Source organism: Ailuropoda melanoleuca, chromosome 13 (assembly GCF_002007445.2).
Source record: "Ailuropoda melanoleuca isolate Jingjing chromosome 13, ASM200744v2, whole genome shotgun sequence".
Taxonomy (NCBI): Eukaryota; Metazoa; Chordata; class Mammalia; order Carnivora; family Ursidae; genus Ailuropoda; species Ailuropoda melanoleuca.
The window spans coordinates 25,181,333-25,198,206 of NC_048230.1; the positions used below are offsets into that span (position 1 = coordinate 25,181,333).

At 40.3% G+C, this 16,874-nt stretch overlaps 1 protein-coding gene across 1 annotated transcript; it reads right to left on the reverse strand.

Annotated features, from left to right (window-relative positions):
• Nucleotides 1-9,304: 9,304 nt before the first annotated feature.
• On the reverse strand, nt 9,305-15,376 carry LOC100466677 (keratin-associated protein 3-3). Its single transcript, XM_011231989.3, has 2 exons — nt 15,347-15,376; nt 9,305-9,613 (listed from the first exon to the last, which is right to left on the reverse strand). Exon 2 carries the CDS (start codon nt 9,599-9,601, stop codon nt 9,305-9,307), a length of 297 nt encoding a protein of 98 aa, XP_011230291.1. The 5' UTR covers nt 9,602-9,613; nt 15,347-15,376.
• Between the last annotated feature and the right edge of the window lie 1,498 nt (nt 15,377-16,874).

The window sequence follows — 16,874 nt, forward strand, 5'->3', positions numbered from 1 at the left end:
CCAAAACCAAAACCAAACCAAGAGATCTTAAATAGATGGATGTGAATAGCCTCTTAGGATTTACTACTCTCCCATCCAGGCAATAACTAAGCCTGACTCTGCTTTGCTTCCAAGATCATATAGGATTGGGCCCTTTTGGGGAGGTATGGTTGTAGACTCTTAGGATTTATTGTTCATTGAGTGGAGTTGGGTTTAATTTTAGTGATTCTCTTTACATTTCAACACTGAATGCTAAATGTTCTTTTTTTTTCTTTCAATATCTTATTTAAATTCAAGTTAGTTCACACATAGTGTAGTGTCAGATTCAGCGGTAGAATTTAGCGATTCATCAGTTGCATATAACACCCAGTGCTAATTACATCATGTGCCCTCCTTAATGCCCATCACCCAATTACCCCATCCCCCCACCCATTTCCCCTCCAGAAACCCCCAGTTTGTTCCCTATGTTTAAGACTCTCTAAAGGTTTGCCTCCCTCTCTTTATCTTATTTTATTTTTCCGTCTGGTCTCCTATGTTCATCTGTTTTGTTTCTTAAATTCCACATATGAATGAAATCATATGGTATTTGTCTTTCTCTGGCTGACTTACTTCGCTTAGCATAATACACTGTGGTTCCATTCATGTTGTTGCAAATGGCCAAAATTTCATTTTTTTTGATGGCCGAGTAATATTCCATTGAATATATACACCGCATCTTTTCCAGAGTGGCTGAAGCAGCTTGCATTCCCACCAAGAAGATTCCCCTTTCTCCACATCCTTGCCAACATCTGTTGTTTTCTGAGTTGTTAATTTTAGCCATTCTGACTGGTGTGAGGTGGTATCTCATTGTGGTTTTGATTTGTGTTTCCATGATGAGTGTGATGTTGAACATTTTTTCATGTGTCTGTTGGCCATTTGTGTTTCTTCTTTGGAGAAATGTCTGTTCATGTCTTCTGCCCGTTCATATTGATGCTGTTTTGCAGAGGACATGAGTTGAAGGATTCAAAACGTATTTGAAAATCGGAAATTACAAATCCCTGGAGGAAAATTCTAACTTCCACAGTAACCCTAATGAATCAAAGGAAGGATTTCTTTGAAGAGAATCCACGTCTTGGTTTTCTGTCATAGGTTCCAGTTAATTAAGATGCAGCAATGTGTCATTATTTTAAAGTAACTGCAGGTAAAAATAAGAAATATTTCCTTTTATCTTGAGCTAATTCTATTTGTAAAATGTGCATATATGGAAAAAGAGAGAAGAGAGAGAGAGAGAGAAAGCAGTGAGAGCACCAACCCACAGGACTATTTTATTTTGGGCTTGATTAATTAGATAGTGTTGTATGACAATCTATAGCTTTAGTTCCCGTCTTAGAATATTGAAATTGCGAGGGTGCCTGGGTGGCTCAATTGGTTAAGTGTCTGACCCTTGTTCTCGGCTCAGGTCTTGATCTCAGGGTTGTGACTTCAAGGCCTTTTTGCGCTCCATGCTGGGTGTGGAGCCTACTTAAATAACAAAAACAAAACAACAACAAAAAAGAACATTGAAATTGCCCAGAATTTCTTTTTATGGCATATCACCCTCAAAAGGAGGGAACATTGGGAATAGAGAAAATAAGTAGATGCGGTTAAAGGTCATGATAAAATGACATCATTGTTTCTTCTTGTAATGAGCTCTTACCTCAGAACATCCACTTAGCGCTGCTGGACTCACTTTAGTAAAATACAAATCTATTTTTTGCCACTTTCCACCTATAAAATCCAAACTTCCTGGCTTGGAAAATGACCTTTTCCAATCTGGTGCCAATTTACTTTTCTAGGCTAATTTCCTGATACTTGTCTCACAAACCCCAGACTGCAGCTGTCCTTCAAGCTTTGTGGGTGGTGCTTCCTCGGGCCACTGCTTTTCTGTCACCCCAATGAACCTACCCGTGAAGATAGCTGAAATGGCATCCAACTGCCTCACGTGGGAATGGAGTTTCCCATCGCACTGTGCACACATCTCCATGGTAGCCCTTGCCCTGTCTCTTAACATTTTTGGTATTTTTATGTTTATTGGTCTTTTTCCTTTTTGGGAAATGTCTCTTTTAAGACCAGCCTATCTTCTGTGTCTTATCCTCGGCACTTGGGACATAATAGAATAGGCCCTTAATAAATGTTTGCTAAAAATATAACCGCTTGGCTCAGTAGAGGTTTCTGTTTTGACACATAATTGCTTATGAAAGAAACTGAATGCTGCAGGACAAGGGAGGTTGGCAGAGGACAAAGCAAGGTCCTGCTGGTCATAATGTTTGCATTCTTGTTCCAGTGCTGGTACTAACTAGCTGTATTGTCTTCATCTAGTCATGCAACTCCTTTGGGACTTAGTTCTCGCTGTAGGGAAAAACAATAACCTGTCACTTCTACATCGAGTTGTCAAGGCCTGAACAGTATGGATATCTTTCACTTTATAAACAGTAACATTTAGTGCCAATGCACGGTCTCCAGCTGATCAGTCTTGGTCCCCAATAACTCCCTAATTGCCAAATGCATAACATTTTTAAATTGAGATAAAATTTACATATGTTGAAATGCAGTTTTGACAAATGCATATACATATGTAACCCTCACTCCAGCCAAGATATCTAACATTGCCACGATACCAGAATGTTGCCGTGCACCCTTTTTCACTCATTTCCTACCTCCCAAAGGTAAACATTTCTCTGATTCTGGTTACCAGAGATTGGTATTCCCTATTTGTGAGTTTCATAAGTAAAATCACACAGTGTGCATACTTTTTAAATTTGATTTCTTTGGCTCAACATCATAGTTTTTATGTCATCCATGTTGTCACTTGTACCAGCAGGAGAGTATTTTCTTTTTTCCTTCCCTCCTTCCTCCCTTCCTTCCCTCCCTCCTTCCTCCCTTGCTCTTTCCTTCTTCCCTTCCTTCCTCCCTCCCTTCTTCTCTTCCTTCCTCCCTTCCTCCCTCCCTTCCTTCCCCCCTCCCCCCCTTCCTCCCTTCCCTTCCTTCCTCCCTTCCTCATTCCTCTCTCCCTTCCCCTGTCCTCTCTCCCTTCCTCCCTTTCTCCCCTTCCTCCCTCCCTTCCTTCCTCCCTTCTTCCCTTCCTCCCTTCCTTCCTTCCTTCCTCCCTACCTTCCTTTCTTCTTTCCTTCCTTCCTCCCTTACCATTAGGGTAAATGCACAGGAGCTACTAAATAAAGTGGCAATAAAATAATTGTGCTTAAGATTATCAAAAAGTAAAACTTAAAAGAAAACTTTCTAAAGTGGTTATTACATGCTATAGCAGGGGGAGTGGGAGAGGAAGAAGCAGGCTCCCAGCAGAGCAGGGAGTCAGATGCGGGACTCAATCCCAGGACCCTGGGATCATGCCCTGAGCCGAAGGCAGACGCTTAACGACTGAGCCACCCAGGCGCCCCTGTCTGACTTTTTTTACTTAGCATAATACCCCCGAGGTTTATCCATGTTATTGCAATGGGAAGATTTCATTCTTTTTTATGGCTGAATAATATTCCGTATATGTATATAAGTTGTTTCTAATCTTGGCTATTGTAAATAATGTTGCAATTAACATGGGAGTGCACATATCTTTCTTTTTTAAAGATTTTAATTTGAGAGAGAGAGAGGGAGAGCAAGAGGTGAGGACGAGCAGGAGGGGAGGGGCAGAGGAAGAGGGAGAAGCAGGCTCCTGGCTTGATAGGGAGCCCCACGCAGGCTGGATCCCAGGACTCTGGGATCATGACCTGAGCTGAAGGCAAATGCTTAACCTACTGAGCCACCCGGGAGCCCCTGGGAATGCATATATCTTTTTGAGTCTGTATTTTTCATTTTTTTTCAGACAAATATACAGAAGAGGAATTTCTGGATCATATTGTAGTTCTATTTTTAATTTTTTGAGGAACCTCCATACTGTTTCCCATAGTGTCTGCACCAATTTACATTCCCACTAACTGTGTACAAGGGTTCCCTTTTCTCCACATCTTGCCACCACTTGTTATTTCTTATCTTTTTGATACTAGCCATTCTGACTGATGTGAGATGGTATCTCATTGTGGTATTGATTTGCATTTCCCTGATGATTAATGATGTAAACATCTTTTCATGTACCTGTTGGCCATTTGTATGTCTTCTTTGGAAAAATGTCTATTTAGAACTTCAGCCCATTTTTTAATTGGATTGTATTTTTGGTATGGAGCTGTATGAGTTCTTTATACATTTTGGACATTTGCCCCTTATCAGATACATGATTTGTAAATATTTTCTCCCATTCAGTATGTTGCCTTTTCATTTTTTTGATGATTTCCTTTGCTATGCATAAGCTTTTTAGTTTGATATAGTACCACTTGTTTGCTTTTGTTGCTTTTGCTTTGGGGATCGAATTTAAAAAATCATTGCCAAGACCTATATCCAGGAGCTTCCTGCCTATGTTTTTTTCTAGGAGTTTTATGGTTTCAGGTCTTATGTTCCAGTCTTTAGTCCATTTTGTTTTTATCTTATTCTTTCATTTGGAAGATACTCCTGTTTCTTCATCTTGCTTGACTCCTTATGTTGGTTTCTATACAGTAGATGAAAGAACCACCTGTCCCAGTCTTGAAGGAGTGGCCTTATATAGGAGATGAACCTTGTTGTTCAGCCCTGCCCTGGCTCTTGATTGTGTTTCAAACCTCTGTGTTTGTCCAAGTAGCCTATTATATTTTTAATAGCTCCCAGCAGTTAAGGATGTGCCAAGATCTGTCTGTGCCCCAAGGGGGAGGATCTTGGTCGGCATCTGGACCAGATCCTTAGGCATTAGCTTTTTAAAGTATGCAAATATATACAGTCCGGTGGGACCGTAAGCATAGGCTCCACTGGCCGGCAAAGCTGGGTGACCTGGAGGCGTCCTCTGAGCGGCCGTCACAAAAATAGGGGCTCCAGATGAGTGTATAAGCCCTTTTCTGGGTCATACCATTGAGCTGGAGCAAGGCAGAGACAAGGCCCAAGATGGTGTCCATAGTCTAAGTTCCTTGAGAGCAGCTCCACAGAACCGCCTCCCCAGTTGCCACAGTCCTGTGGAAACCAAAAGTGCAACCCCTCCCCCACAGCCAAGTAATCAAGGGGTGTCCCTTAGGCAGCAGCTGAAAAAACAGGGGCACCAGACAAAAACCAGGGCACCAGACGTGTGTGAAGTTCCCTTTTAGGGGACACTGGTGCTCTGAAGTGCTGCAGAGCGTGAAGGTGAATACGGCGTCCACCCTCTGGGGTCTCTAGAAAGGATTACAGATGTATGTTTAATTAGAAATCTGCCCCTCAGGTGCAGCCATGATGATTAGCTAAAGGCCTCCTGGAAAGACCAAGCTCCCGGGTAAGAACTCTTCCTCCTTGGTTACAGTCCTGTGGGACACATGAACATAAGCTTCACTGGCCACAATAGGTGTCCCCTTGTAGCACTCCCCAAAATTGGGGTGCCAGACAGGGTTCTGAGCTCCTTCCTGGGTGACACGAATTATTACAATACCATGGGACCAGGAACACAAGCTCCCCTGGCCTCCAGAGCCAGGTGATCCAGATGCATCCGCTAGGCAGCTGTGGCTGCAAAATCCGGGCACCAGCTGATTATAATAAACGCTCAGGTTAGGGAAATGCTCCCGCTGGCGAGTGCGCGGGAGAATGCCAAGATGGCGCCCACCAGCCTGGGGTCCGTGAGGTCCCTGCAGGCTCCTCGGTGTGTGTGGAGCAGTGCCTGCCCCTCAACCACCCACGCTTCACCAAGCGGGAGCGCCTCCTTCCCTCGAAGTCTGGCCACCGTCGGCTGCCTCGAGCTGGGCCCTGCACCGGAGTCCAAGCGCGAGCTCCTTACGAGCCCTTTTCTCAGACCGCTGTCTCGTGGGGCTTGGCATGCGAGCCCCCGTTGGTTTTCAGGATTGGCTGTTTTGGGAACTTGTCTTTCGAGTGCGTGTCTGAAAATCGGGATCCCCGATGTGGGGTTTGAACGCTTGGGATCCCCGATGTGGGGTTTGAACGCTTAGCTACTCAGGGAGAGGCTCCGGGTTCGGCGTTCTCTCCTGGTTGCGGGTCAGAGGTGGGAGGGTTGGGGGGCTGATGGCCCTCTTGTGCCCCCGCCTGTCCTACCCACTGCGGTGGCCTGGTGTGGCATTCAGCCCCAGCCGTTAGGTTTCTGTGAGAGAAAGTTGTTCCCAGGGTAGCTGTAGACCGGCGCCTCTGTGGGAGGAGGAGCGTTCAGGAGCTTCTCGGTCGTCGCCATCTTGAACCAGAGCTCGAAAGTGATTTTCGGAGGACGCTTTTTATCAGCCTTCTCTAAACGTGTTTTTATTTTCCTTCCATTTTGAAAGTGGTTTTTACAAACTATAAAACTCTGTGTTAATAGTTTTTTTTTTTCCTCTAAATTTCCAGGACCTTTAAAATGAGATTTGATCGTCCCCTGACCTCCATTTTTTTCTGCCGAGAAGTCGTACGTTCTTTTTCTCTTTGCTGCTGTTTAATGTGTATTTACTCCTATTTCTTTTAAGGTGTGCTATTGATCTTTTTTGTTCAACAGTTTGTGGTATATCTAGGTGGTGTGTGTGTGTGTAGGTTGTGTTACCTGTTTGGGGTTTGTTGAGAGTCTCCAATTTGTAGGTTAATAAGTTGTATCACCAAATTTGGAAAATATCAGTCCCCACCCAGTTTTCTGCCCTCTTTTCCTTTCATTCTGGAACTCCTATTTCATAATTGTTGGGTCACTTGGTGCTGTCTCACAGGAGGCTGCTCGGATTAGTTCATTTTTTTCAATCCCTTTCTCTGTTTTAGTTTTGATAATGTTGATCTGTCTTACGATTATTTTGAATTATCTTAATTCACCCTCTCCTAATTGGCAATTTCCCATCTGGTATTAAGGCCATCCATTGAATTCTTTATTTCAGATTGTACTCCTTAGTTCTAGAATCTTATTTGCTTCTCATTTAAATAATTTAAATTTAATTTAGCTTGTTATTAGTTTATTAAATAAAAATTTTAAATTTCACTTTTCTGGTGAGTTTCTTCATCTTGTTCACTCTTTTCCTTTCCCATTGTGTTCATCTTTCCTTATGTCCATGAAAATACTTACAATAACTTTTATAATAATAACTATTATAAAATTCTTGTCTGCTAATTCTAATATCTGTGTATCTGTGGACCTGTTTATATTGGCTGATTTTTTCCCCTTTATTATGGATGACATTCTCCTGCTTCTTCATATCTGGCAAATTTTGTGGGTTTTTTTGTTTTTGTTTTTTAGAGTTATTTATTAGAGTGAATGATCATGCGTGAGTGATGGGAGGGACAGAGGGAGAGGAAGCAGACTCCCCACTGAGTGTGGAGCTCCAAGTGGGGCTCAGTTCCACAACCTGAGACCACAACCCAAGCCAAAACCAAGAGTTAGTTGCTTAACTGACTGAGCCACCTAGGCACCCCAGTCTGGCAACTTTTAATTATATGTTGTTCATTCTGGATGATACATTTTAGGAAGTCTTGATACGTTGTAGAGTGCTGAGTGTTGAGTTTTGTTCTGACAGGAAGTTAATCACTGGAAGAGTCTCTTGATTCTCTCAGGCTTGGTTTTTGGACTTTTCTATAGTATGTATAATTTGGTATGTTCTTTACTCAGCTTGTGATTTTTTTACTCTTTTGGTGTGTCCTTCTGGAACATCAGTTGAATGCCAATGGTACTGAGAGCTTTGTCATCTCTGGATGTGTCACTCTGTTACTATTGATTGTCTTCTGGTGTCTCCGTTCAGCTCTTTATCCCCCAGCAGCTACTGTTAGCCTCACGGAATTTTATCCTGGATGCATGCAGCCCAGCCCTTTGCCAAGTACTTGATTAAGAACTTTTACACAGACTGGTGCACCTTTCCTCATACATCTTCTTCCTCTTTAGAACACTGTTGTGCAAATTCCAGCTCACTCACCTCCCATTTAGATACAGAGTTGTGCCTCAAATTTGACATATCTAGAGCAAGAATACAGTATTTCCTTTTTTTAATTCTCTCTTCCTTCTCTGCTCCTGTGCTCGGTTGGTGACATAACCCCACTGCCTAATCTCTCGTTGACACCTTCTTCTCTTTCATATCCCTTTGACCACCAGCTCCAGTCAATTTGTCTTTGACTATGTCTTTCTCCTTTTTATCACCATGGCAGCAATCTTAATTTCTTAATTGTCCTCAATTTTATGGTATCACAGCACTTTACTAATACTACTAGAACAGTTATATTTTTTATTATAATAGAGTGCCTGGCATTCAATAAATAATTGTTAATTGTACGAAGGAATGAATGGGTATTGTGTTTGTATCTGCCTGACCTGCTAGACGGGTCTGCTTATTTTGAGCAGGGACAATAAAATATAGGGCACATAATTAGGTATTTAATAAATATTTACTAAGTGAATAATGACATTATAAAGTTACTAATTTTTTTGCATAAACACATCAGGTCATTTGGAGTTGATATGTTAGGTTTTCATATCATGTTCAGTTCTTCCCAATTTACATTAAACCATTTCTTGGGAGGACAAGTCAGGAAAAGTCTATTTGCAAGTATGCTGATAGAGTGGACCATCTTATATCCAAGGCCATTTAGCTTCTTTAAACAACAAGAACAATAAAAGCAAGAAATATTTGTACCGTCACCATTTTTTTTTAAAGATTTTATTTATTTATCTGACAGAGATAGAGACAGCCAGCGAGAGAGGGAACACAAGCAGGGGGAGTGGGAGAGGAAGAAGCAGGCTCATAGCAAAGGAGCCTGATGTGGGGCTCGATCCCATAACTCCGGGATCACGCCCTGAGCGGAAGGCAGACGCTTAACCGCTGTGCCACCCAGGCGCCCCACCGTCACCATTTTTAGTTTTGCAGATGTTCTTAGTCCTTAAAATGCTGACTTTTGGAGTCAAGTACATTTAATGAATTAATAGGAATAAACAAACGTAACTGTAGACATTTGTGCTATGCCAGAGATGTAAAATTTATTAGTATGATCATGAAGAAGCTCCTCAGTTTCCAGAAAGATACCACCCAACACTGGAAACAGAATTCCCAAAGCACCCACAGAAAGGTAAACTTTAATATGGAGGAAATGAAAAACTTTGGGAAGCCAGTAGCATCCACCTATTCAAATTGCCCTTGATCGCTAATATCTACCACATGGCCATTGAAAGTCTCTTCGTTTCTTATTGAGCCATGGTTGTCAGAGATAATGTCATCCTTGTTCCAACTTGGAAAGCAGAAGCGATGAGTTGCAGGTACTGAGACAGGTGAATGCTAAAGCTTCTGGGTTGATTCTTTCAATGTCAGGCACGGAGCAAAGTAGACATCATTTAGCAGCAGCTTGGGATGCAGGGCTCACAAGAGCCCTGAGTGAAGGTTGTGAGGTTGATGGTCTCCAGGCCTGGGGTGGGGTGGCTGGAGTTGAGCAGGAAGCAGGTGGGCACACAGGGCTGAGGAATGTGGCAGGGTGGGGGGCAGTTGTCACAGCAGGTTGGCTCCAGTAACCAAGTTGTGTGTGGGCAGGTGCTGGGCAGGCAGACTCCGCACCGGCAGCATTTTTCAGAGGAGCAGATGGTGGTGGCGGGGCCGGTGGGGACACTGCAGCAGCAGGGAACACAGCAAGCCATGACGCTGGGAATCTGTGTTTTTAATTGATTTAGTTGTAAGGACAGAGAGGCGTCTAAGGTGTGAATGTCTCCTCTTGCTTTGAGACTCTTAAATACCCTCCCCAGTGGGTGTTGGTCCAACCAGAAAGCTTCTTTCCTGGTTCTTGTTTATATTCGTGTACCCATTATCCTCTGACTGGTTTGACATTTAGATGCTTGTAAAGAGTCTCTATTCTCCTAATTAACATTTATTTGAGTTCCTTGCTAAATCTGAACTGATTACTCTTGCTGTTTGTGACTGGAACACAAGCTTTATGACATATCACCAAAAGCTTCTGCTATTATAATTCCAACACCAGATTTTTTGGGGAATATTGCTCAATAGTATACCTGTAGTATGTAGATCTTATCTCTAGTGCTGGTCTAATGTTTATTCTCTTTGCCTTTATCTGTATCAGTTGGCCTGATGATGTATTCTTGTTTGGAAAAAGTTGAACTTAAGTTTAGTAACTTTCTTTTAGCTTTGGCACTTAAAAAAATTACTTAATTTTTTGTTGAGATGTAATCGGCATGTAACATTGTATTAGTTAAGTGTTGGGGCTTTTGAAGATCATACTTACGTTAATATGGAGAAATGCTCTATTGAGAAACTTGGGCAGACTTTGAAAAGACACCTGTTATTCCATCTTTGACTATAAATATTATATATTTAAAAATTTGGACAAAATAGAAAAGTATAAAGAAAACTCACTTATAATTTTATCATCAAGAGAAAGTCTCTTTGAATATTTGTGTATATCCCTCTAGTCATTTTTCTATACATTTATTTATTTTGTTATGTTACTGGAATCATTACCTACTGTTCTGTAACTTGCCTTTTTGCCTAAAATACATATTTTCATTATCTTGTATCCTTAAGTGTATTTGATAATGTTATTCTTAATGTTTCCTAGCATTCATCATATAGTTATACTTCTAAGTTACTTAAAATTTTTATATGATTTATCATTTAGGTTATTTGCAAGGGGGTAATTGTGGCAGTAGTAACAACTGTGGATAGAAATATTTATGCACATTTCTGATCATCTCAGGAACAGAAATAATTGTTGGGTAGAATTATTGGAACAAATATTAGTTAACAGTATTTGAAGGCCTTTGATATTCATTACCTACTGCCCTTCAGAATGGTTCTTTTTGCCTCTTTCTATTTATGTATTCCCACCAACTGTATTTGAGAATTGCTGTTTCCCTATACTTTTTGATGGCTATTTTATCTTTATTTTTGTATTTCTTATTTTTTTAAGATGCATATTTTATTTTAAAAGTGTTTGCCAATTTAGTGGCTAAAAAAATGAAGTGTCATTATTGTTGTATTTGTATTTCTTTTATAACTAGTTAAGTGAGACATTCCTTCATGTGTGCATTGGCTATTTATCTCTCTCTTGAGAACTGGCTTGCTTTGTTTCCTTCATTCACTGCTAAGTGTGGGAAAGTTGAATTTGTAGTTTAGATCTACATTCTAAGTAACAGAATAATTCAAGACCACGCTACTAGTATTCACATAAAATACTACCAATTGAAAGTGACGTTAAAGGCCCAAGTTAATCTGTCTACATTTTATTTTAATCACTTTTTCTCCCCCCAGTGTAGTACATTTTCTCCCCAAATCAAATGTATCTGTAGTAGGAAGGACCTGGTCTCTTTAGTTCCAATACACCATTTAGGCTTCAGGCATGGTTCAGTATTTAAGAGGCCACACAGTGTGGGCTTCGGTCATCCTGACCTTCACACCACTTCCGCTCAACTTTGACTCACTCATTCTTCAAGCCATGATTCTCCTCACTTGTTTCTTATCTCCTCCTATAAGTATACCTGTGTATCTGTGCACAGTGGGGGAGCATGTCTGTGTGGTTTCCTGGAAGGCGTGTAGATTCAAGAGGACCACATTAGGAGATAGAAAGCTCTTTCTGGTCCCAGTCCTGCTCATTGACTTCCTTGTTATGGCGAGTCATTCACATTTTAGAGCTTCATTTTTCTCCTCTGCAAGATAAGGATCATAATATCTACATTCTTCTGCTTGGAAGAGTATTGTCCATAGACAACCATAAAGTGCTGCACAACGGTAAACATTATCCAAGTAAGTTGCAGATCAAATTCGAAGTAAGGAAAAGAGGAAAAAACAGTCTAAAGAAGAAAAAAAATAGATAAGTAAAAGAGCAACCTTGTAGGAAACAGCAGGCATTTATCCGAAGGTTCATACCTACAATTAGAGAAAACAGCTGACACGGCAATTAATAAACTTCAAATTTTAAAAAAGTTCTCTATGACTCTGCTTGGAAGAAGGGATTTGTAATCTCTGCTGGTGTCCTTGGACTTCAACCAGATTTATCTTTGAGTGACTACCTGCCAATTGCTCACTTTTTTACTTAGGACTGATGAACATTTTCAGTATTTTAAAGATAATTTAATAGACATTTATGGAGCAGTTCCCATGTGTCAAGCACTGTGATAAATTTTGGATATACAGCAGTGAAAAAAATCCACCTCTTTCTTGCTCTCGTGGAACTTGGGGTCTGATGGAAGGTTTATCATGCACATATTATAAGTTGCTGTTATTATACATTACGATAGGAAGGGTTATAAAAACAGAATTATAAGCAGAAGGAAATTATTTTGACATTGAAAAAAATGGTACAGAGGGGTTTGTAGACTCACAGAATTTCGTGACAGAAAGAGATCTCTCTCATTTAGAATGCAGTGTTACGTTGAGTCAAGCTTATAAAGATAAATTGTTACTGTTCTGTGTAGAATGTAATGTTTCCATAATTCTAAATAATATTTGAAGTTATAGATTAGAAACAGTTGTAATAAGTTTATGATAGTAAACATCTCTTTTATTGAAAAGACTTGTGATACTTTATTAAAATTTTTTTCTTTGCCATGGTCTAAGAAACCTGGGAATAACTCTCCTTTGTTTATAAATTAGAGCAGTGAATCCTAGAGAGGTGAGCTAATTTGCCGTAGATGGCCTGGTGACTGACTTGTTATAAACTAAATATAGGACCTATTGAGATCGAGCTACCTTTTTTGTGGTTTAACCTGCAAGTTTTAAAGTATGTGTCAGAGATACTAAACATTTTATTTTTAGAAACAAAGGTACCTTTTTCCTTTAAGCAAATGCAGGAAAAACATGGTGATTCTGATTAGATGGTAGATTTTCAAATTGCTGAAAATCTATGCACACACACATGCACACGCGCACACAAGAACTTGCCCAGTTTTAATTATACCATCTATAATCAGTGGGGGTGTGGGGAAGGAAAAATGCTTTCTCTACCCTTGAAGGTCTTCCAGCTGGCCTAAGAATTATATTTACATGAGACAGATTAACAGGAGAAAAACAGCAAAGTTTTATTACTTTATTACTTTTATTACTCCCTGCTGAGCAGGGAGCCAGATGTGGGACTTGATCCCAGGACAATGGATTCATGACCTGAGCTGAAGGCAGATGCTTAACTGACTGAGCCATCCAGGTGTCCCAAATAAATAAATTTAAAAAAAAAATAACTTGTCTGTCTCCCTCACCAGATGTGAGAGAAACTTGAGAGCACTCTATCTTTTATCTTTACTAGGATTGTGAAGATACGGTGCCTGGCACAGGGGAAGCACTCATGAAATGCTGGCCAAATGAATGAGTGAATGGACTAAATCTCCTGTTGACGTTATTGTAGGTTTTGTCCCATGTACCCCGTGGCTGGTGAGTTCTGTTCATTCAAACCACTAATAAGCCTGTGAGACCATCTGAGAAATCTGTCTCTGGAGAGACTGGCAGGCACACCAAGGACATTGAGAAGCATATTTATTTAAACGCATTTACTTCTTCCCGTCCTTGCCTTGCCTTTTTCTTCTTTGCCTTTATTCTTTTGGTTTTAGCTCAATGCTTTTCAGATTTTGACTTGTGCCGTTGTATATGAATGACACATATATACATTATATATGTATTATACATGTATACTTCATTATATGTGTTATATATGTATTATATATGTATTCTCTCTCTAAGGCTGGATAAAGGATAATAAGATAAAATTAAGTAGGTTGCTAAAAACAAGTAAAATTAAGTCATAGATTAAATCATGTGTATTTTTTTTTAAGATTTTATTTCTTTATTTGACACAGAGAGCACAAGCAAGGGGAGGGGCAGAGGGAGAGGGAGAAGCAGACTCCCTGCCAACCAAGGAGTCTGATGTCGGGCTCGATCCCAGGACCCTCGGAGCTGAAGGCAGACGCTTAACTGATTGAACCACCGAGGCACCCCATTAAATCATGTTTAATCAAGGCTTTAGCTCTAGTTTTCAGCTCATCACCTGAAAAGTTTTGGCATTCTGTTAATCACTGGAGTTGAATTTCTGTGCCAAGGACGGTAGCAAGTAGAGATATGTTCGTAGGGTCCTGCTTCTAGAGTTGACCACTGAAGTTCTCTTTAAGGGAAAATGAAGTTGAAATTGGTAGGCCCCCTAAATGACCCAGATCTTAGAACTGAATACCTGCCACTTTTAATCTGTGAGCCAACAGATCCTTTTCTGTTACAATTGGATGTGATGATTTTGTTAAAGATTCTTACATTTTTTATTTCTCTTGCACTATTGAAGTTGATGTCATAACTGTTCAGTCAGCTTCTGGCTCTTAGTATTGGAGCCCTTGTCATATGGTAGAAAGAATTGGACTTTAAAATCAGACATACAAGGAGTTGAATTCTGGGTTTCTTACTAAGTAACTTTGAGAATGTTGAGTATTTCTTAAAGCTTCATTTTTCTCATCTATGAGTGATGTTTTAAGGATTATGTGAGTTAATAATGTGATTTACACAGCAAAGTGTAGGTAAATAAATATTGGCTCACCTCCAAATTGTATTTGGCTGAGGAAAAGGAGAGAACATAAAAGATAATCAGTTTGAAGTTAGCAAGCTAGCTAGTTCCAAGCATTCTTCTAATAGATTCTTTTTTTAAATAAGATAATCATTTTATCTTTACCTTTTTTAAAATTGAAGAAATATACCCAAAACTCTAACATACACAAACAACGTATCTTGCCAGAGAAATTAAGTTTATTGGAAAACCCATCAAGAATTTTTTTTCGCTATGAAAGTATCCAGTATAAGAAATGGGATCCAGGAAGCAACATGACCAGAAAATATAGTCTGAGCTCTTAGAGATTTTGGTAGTATTTTGATAGTAGATGATGTTCACCTGCCCAAATGAACCAAGTGGTTATTCAGGCAAATAACCTTAAAAAATTTCTTGATTTTTTTTTCTTTCCATTAAAATGAAAGGTAGGTTTTCCATATCTGAGCCATCTGGTTTGCCTCAACATCTGATAAACTGCTGAGGCAAGTGAATTCTGAATAGGCAGCTTCTGGCTTCTTCATTGTCAGGCACGGAGCAAAGTAGACATCATTTAGCAGCAGCTTGGGATGCAGGGCTCACAAGAGCCCTGAGTGAAGGTTGTGAGGTTGATGGTCTCCAGGCCTGGGGTGGGGTGGCTGGAGTTGAGCAGGAAGCAGGTGGGCACACAGGGCTGAGGAATGTGGCAGGGTGGGGGGCAGTTGTCACAGCAGGTTGGCTCCAGTAACCAAGTTGTGTGTGGGCAGGTGCTGGGCAGGCAGACTCCGCACCGGCAGCATTTTTCAGAGGAGCAGATGGTGGTGGCGGGGCCGGTGGGGACACTGCAGCAGCAGGGAACACAGCAAGCCATGACGCTGGGAATCTGGTTGCTCTTGGTTTCTTGGAAAGACAAGGTTTCTGAAATACAAATGTCTCCTCTTGCTTTGGGGCTCTTATATACGCTCCCCAGTGGGTGTTGGTCCAACCAGAAGGCTTCCTCTCATTTTTGTTTATCCCACCCCTCTTCACTAAGATTCTCTAATCAGTTTGGTATTTACTTGTCCATTAAGAGTCTTGCCCTTATTAAGGTAAATCATGTTTTTGACTCATTGACTTGTCATTTTTGTCATAGAATGATTACATTTTCACAGGGTCCTGGAATGCCAAACCTTATATGAATTATAGATAATCAGTGTGAGAGACAATTTAGCTATAGATTCAGAGGCTATATTCTTTTCCTTGTTTTTCTCCCCCTTAATTTAAATAATATGCATAACATGATACAATTTTTAATTACTAATTTCAGTACATATAACTTAAATGGTTAATTGGACCATTCTCTCAATAAAGTCAATAAGGACATGGCTACTTATAGGTGAATGTTACATATATGCATTTCAGACATACTTTATTTATTGAGGCTATAATTCAGGTTCTGTTGAGTAAGTGGGGTGATAGCCAGAATGGAGTAAGATGAAACCCCTTTTCATTTTTAATCTCTTCCAAGTTTCCGAAGGTTGTATTGCTTTTTTTTTTAACAGTCTTTACTCAAAGTTATACCAATCTTATAGTGAAATATGTAGTGAAAATGTAAATTCACTGGGAAGAAAGATCCACTCAGTTGCTGACTTTTGTTAAATGTACTGTTAAAAGGGGGTGCCTGGGTGGCTCAGTCATTAAGCATCTGCCTTCAGCTCAGGACGGGATCCCAGCCTTCTGGGATGGAGCCCCCACATCAGGCTCCTCCGCTGGAAGCCTGCTTCTTCCTCTCCCACTCCCCCTGCTTGTGTTCCCTCTCTCGCTGGCTGTCTCTATCTCTGTCGAATAAATAAATAACATTTTCTTTAAAAAAAGTGTACCGTTAAAATAAAATCACCTCATCTTTATTCATTTTCAAATGAATGCTATACTAAATTTAAATTAAGTTGAAGCAAGGAATAAAAGAAGAAGTCCCAAGATTCACAAAACAACAGTGGGTTCTGGAAGTGGATCTGGCCCAATGTGATTTAGAGCTATAGAAATCCTTTTTTCACGGACCTACTTCCTACTGTGCACATTTGTTTTTATATCTTGGATCTTCAATTAGGTTGTAAATTCCTTTGAGGAATGTCTTTTACAGCATTCTTCACCTCAATTGGCCTTGATTTGCTGGAATCTAGGTTGGCAGATGAGGAAGTTGGAATGAATAATCTCCAGGGTGTAATATCCTGATTCCAGCACCTCCACATACTTCCCCTTGGTCAGCACAAAAACGATTCGGGTAGTAGAATCTAAATTACATAATTTGTTGGGTGGCAAGTTGTTGTCAAGTAAACACGAATATGGATTCTTTGGTGGTGTGTTTCTAAGGGGACATTACTGAAAACCAACTTGGCCTGTTTAAAAGAGAAGAAACCTGGCTGAGATAAATC

What these genes read in the sequence shown, in the direction of transcription:
- LOC100466677 (XM_011231989.3), bottom strand. Translation starts at nt 9,601, where the DNA reads ATGGCTTGCTGTGTTCCCTGCTGCTGCAGTGTCCCCACCGGCCCCGCC.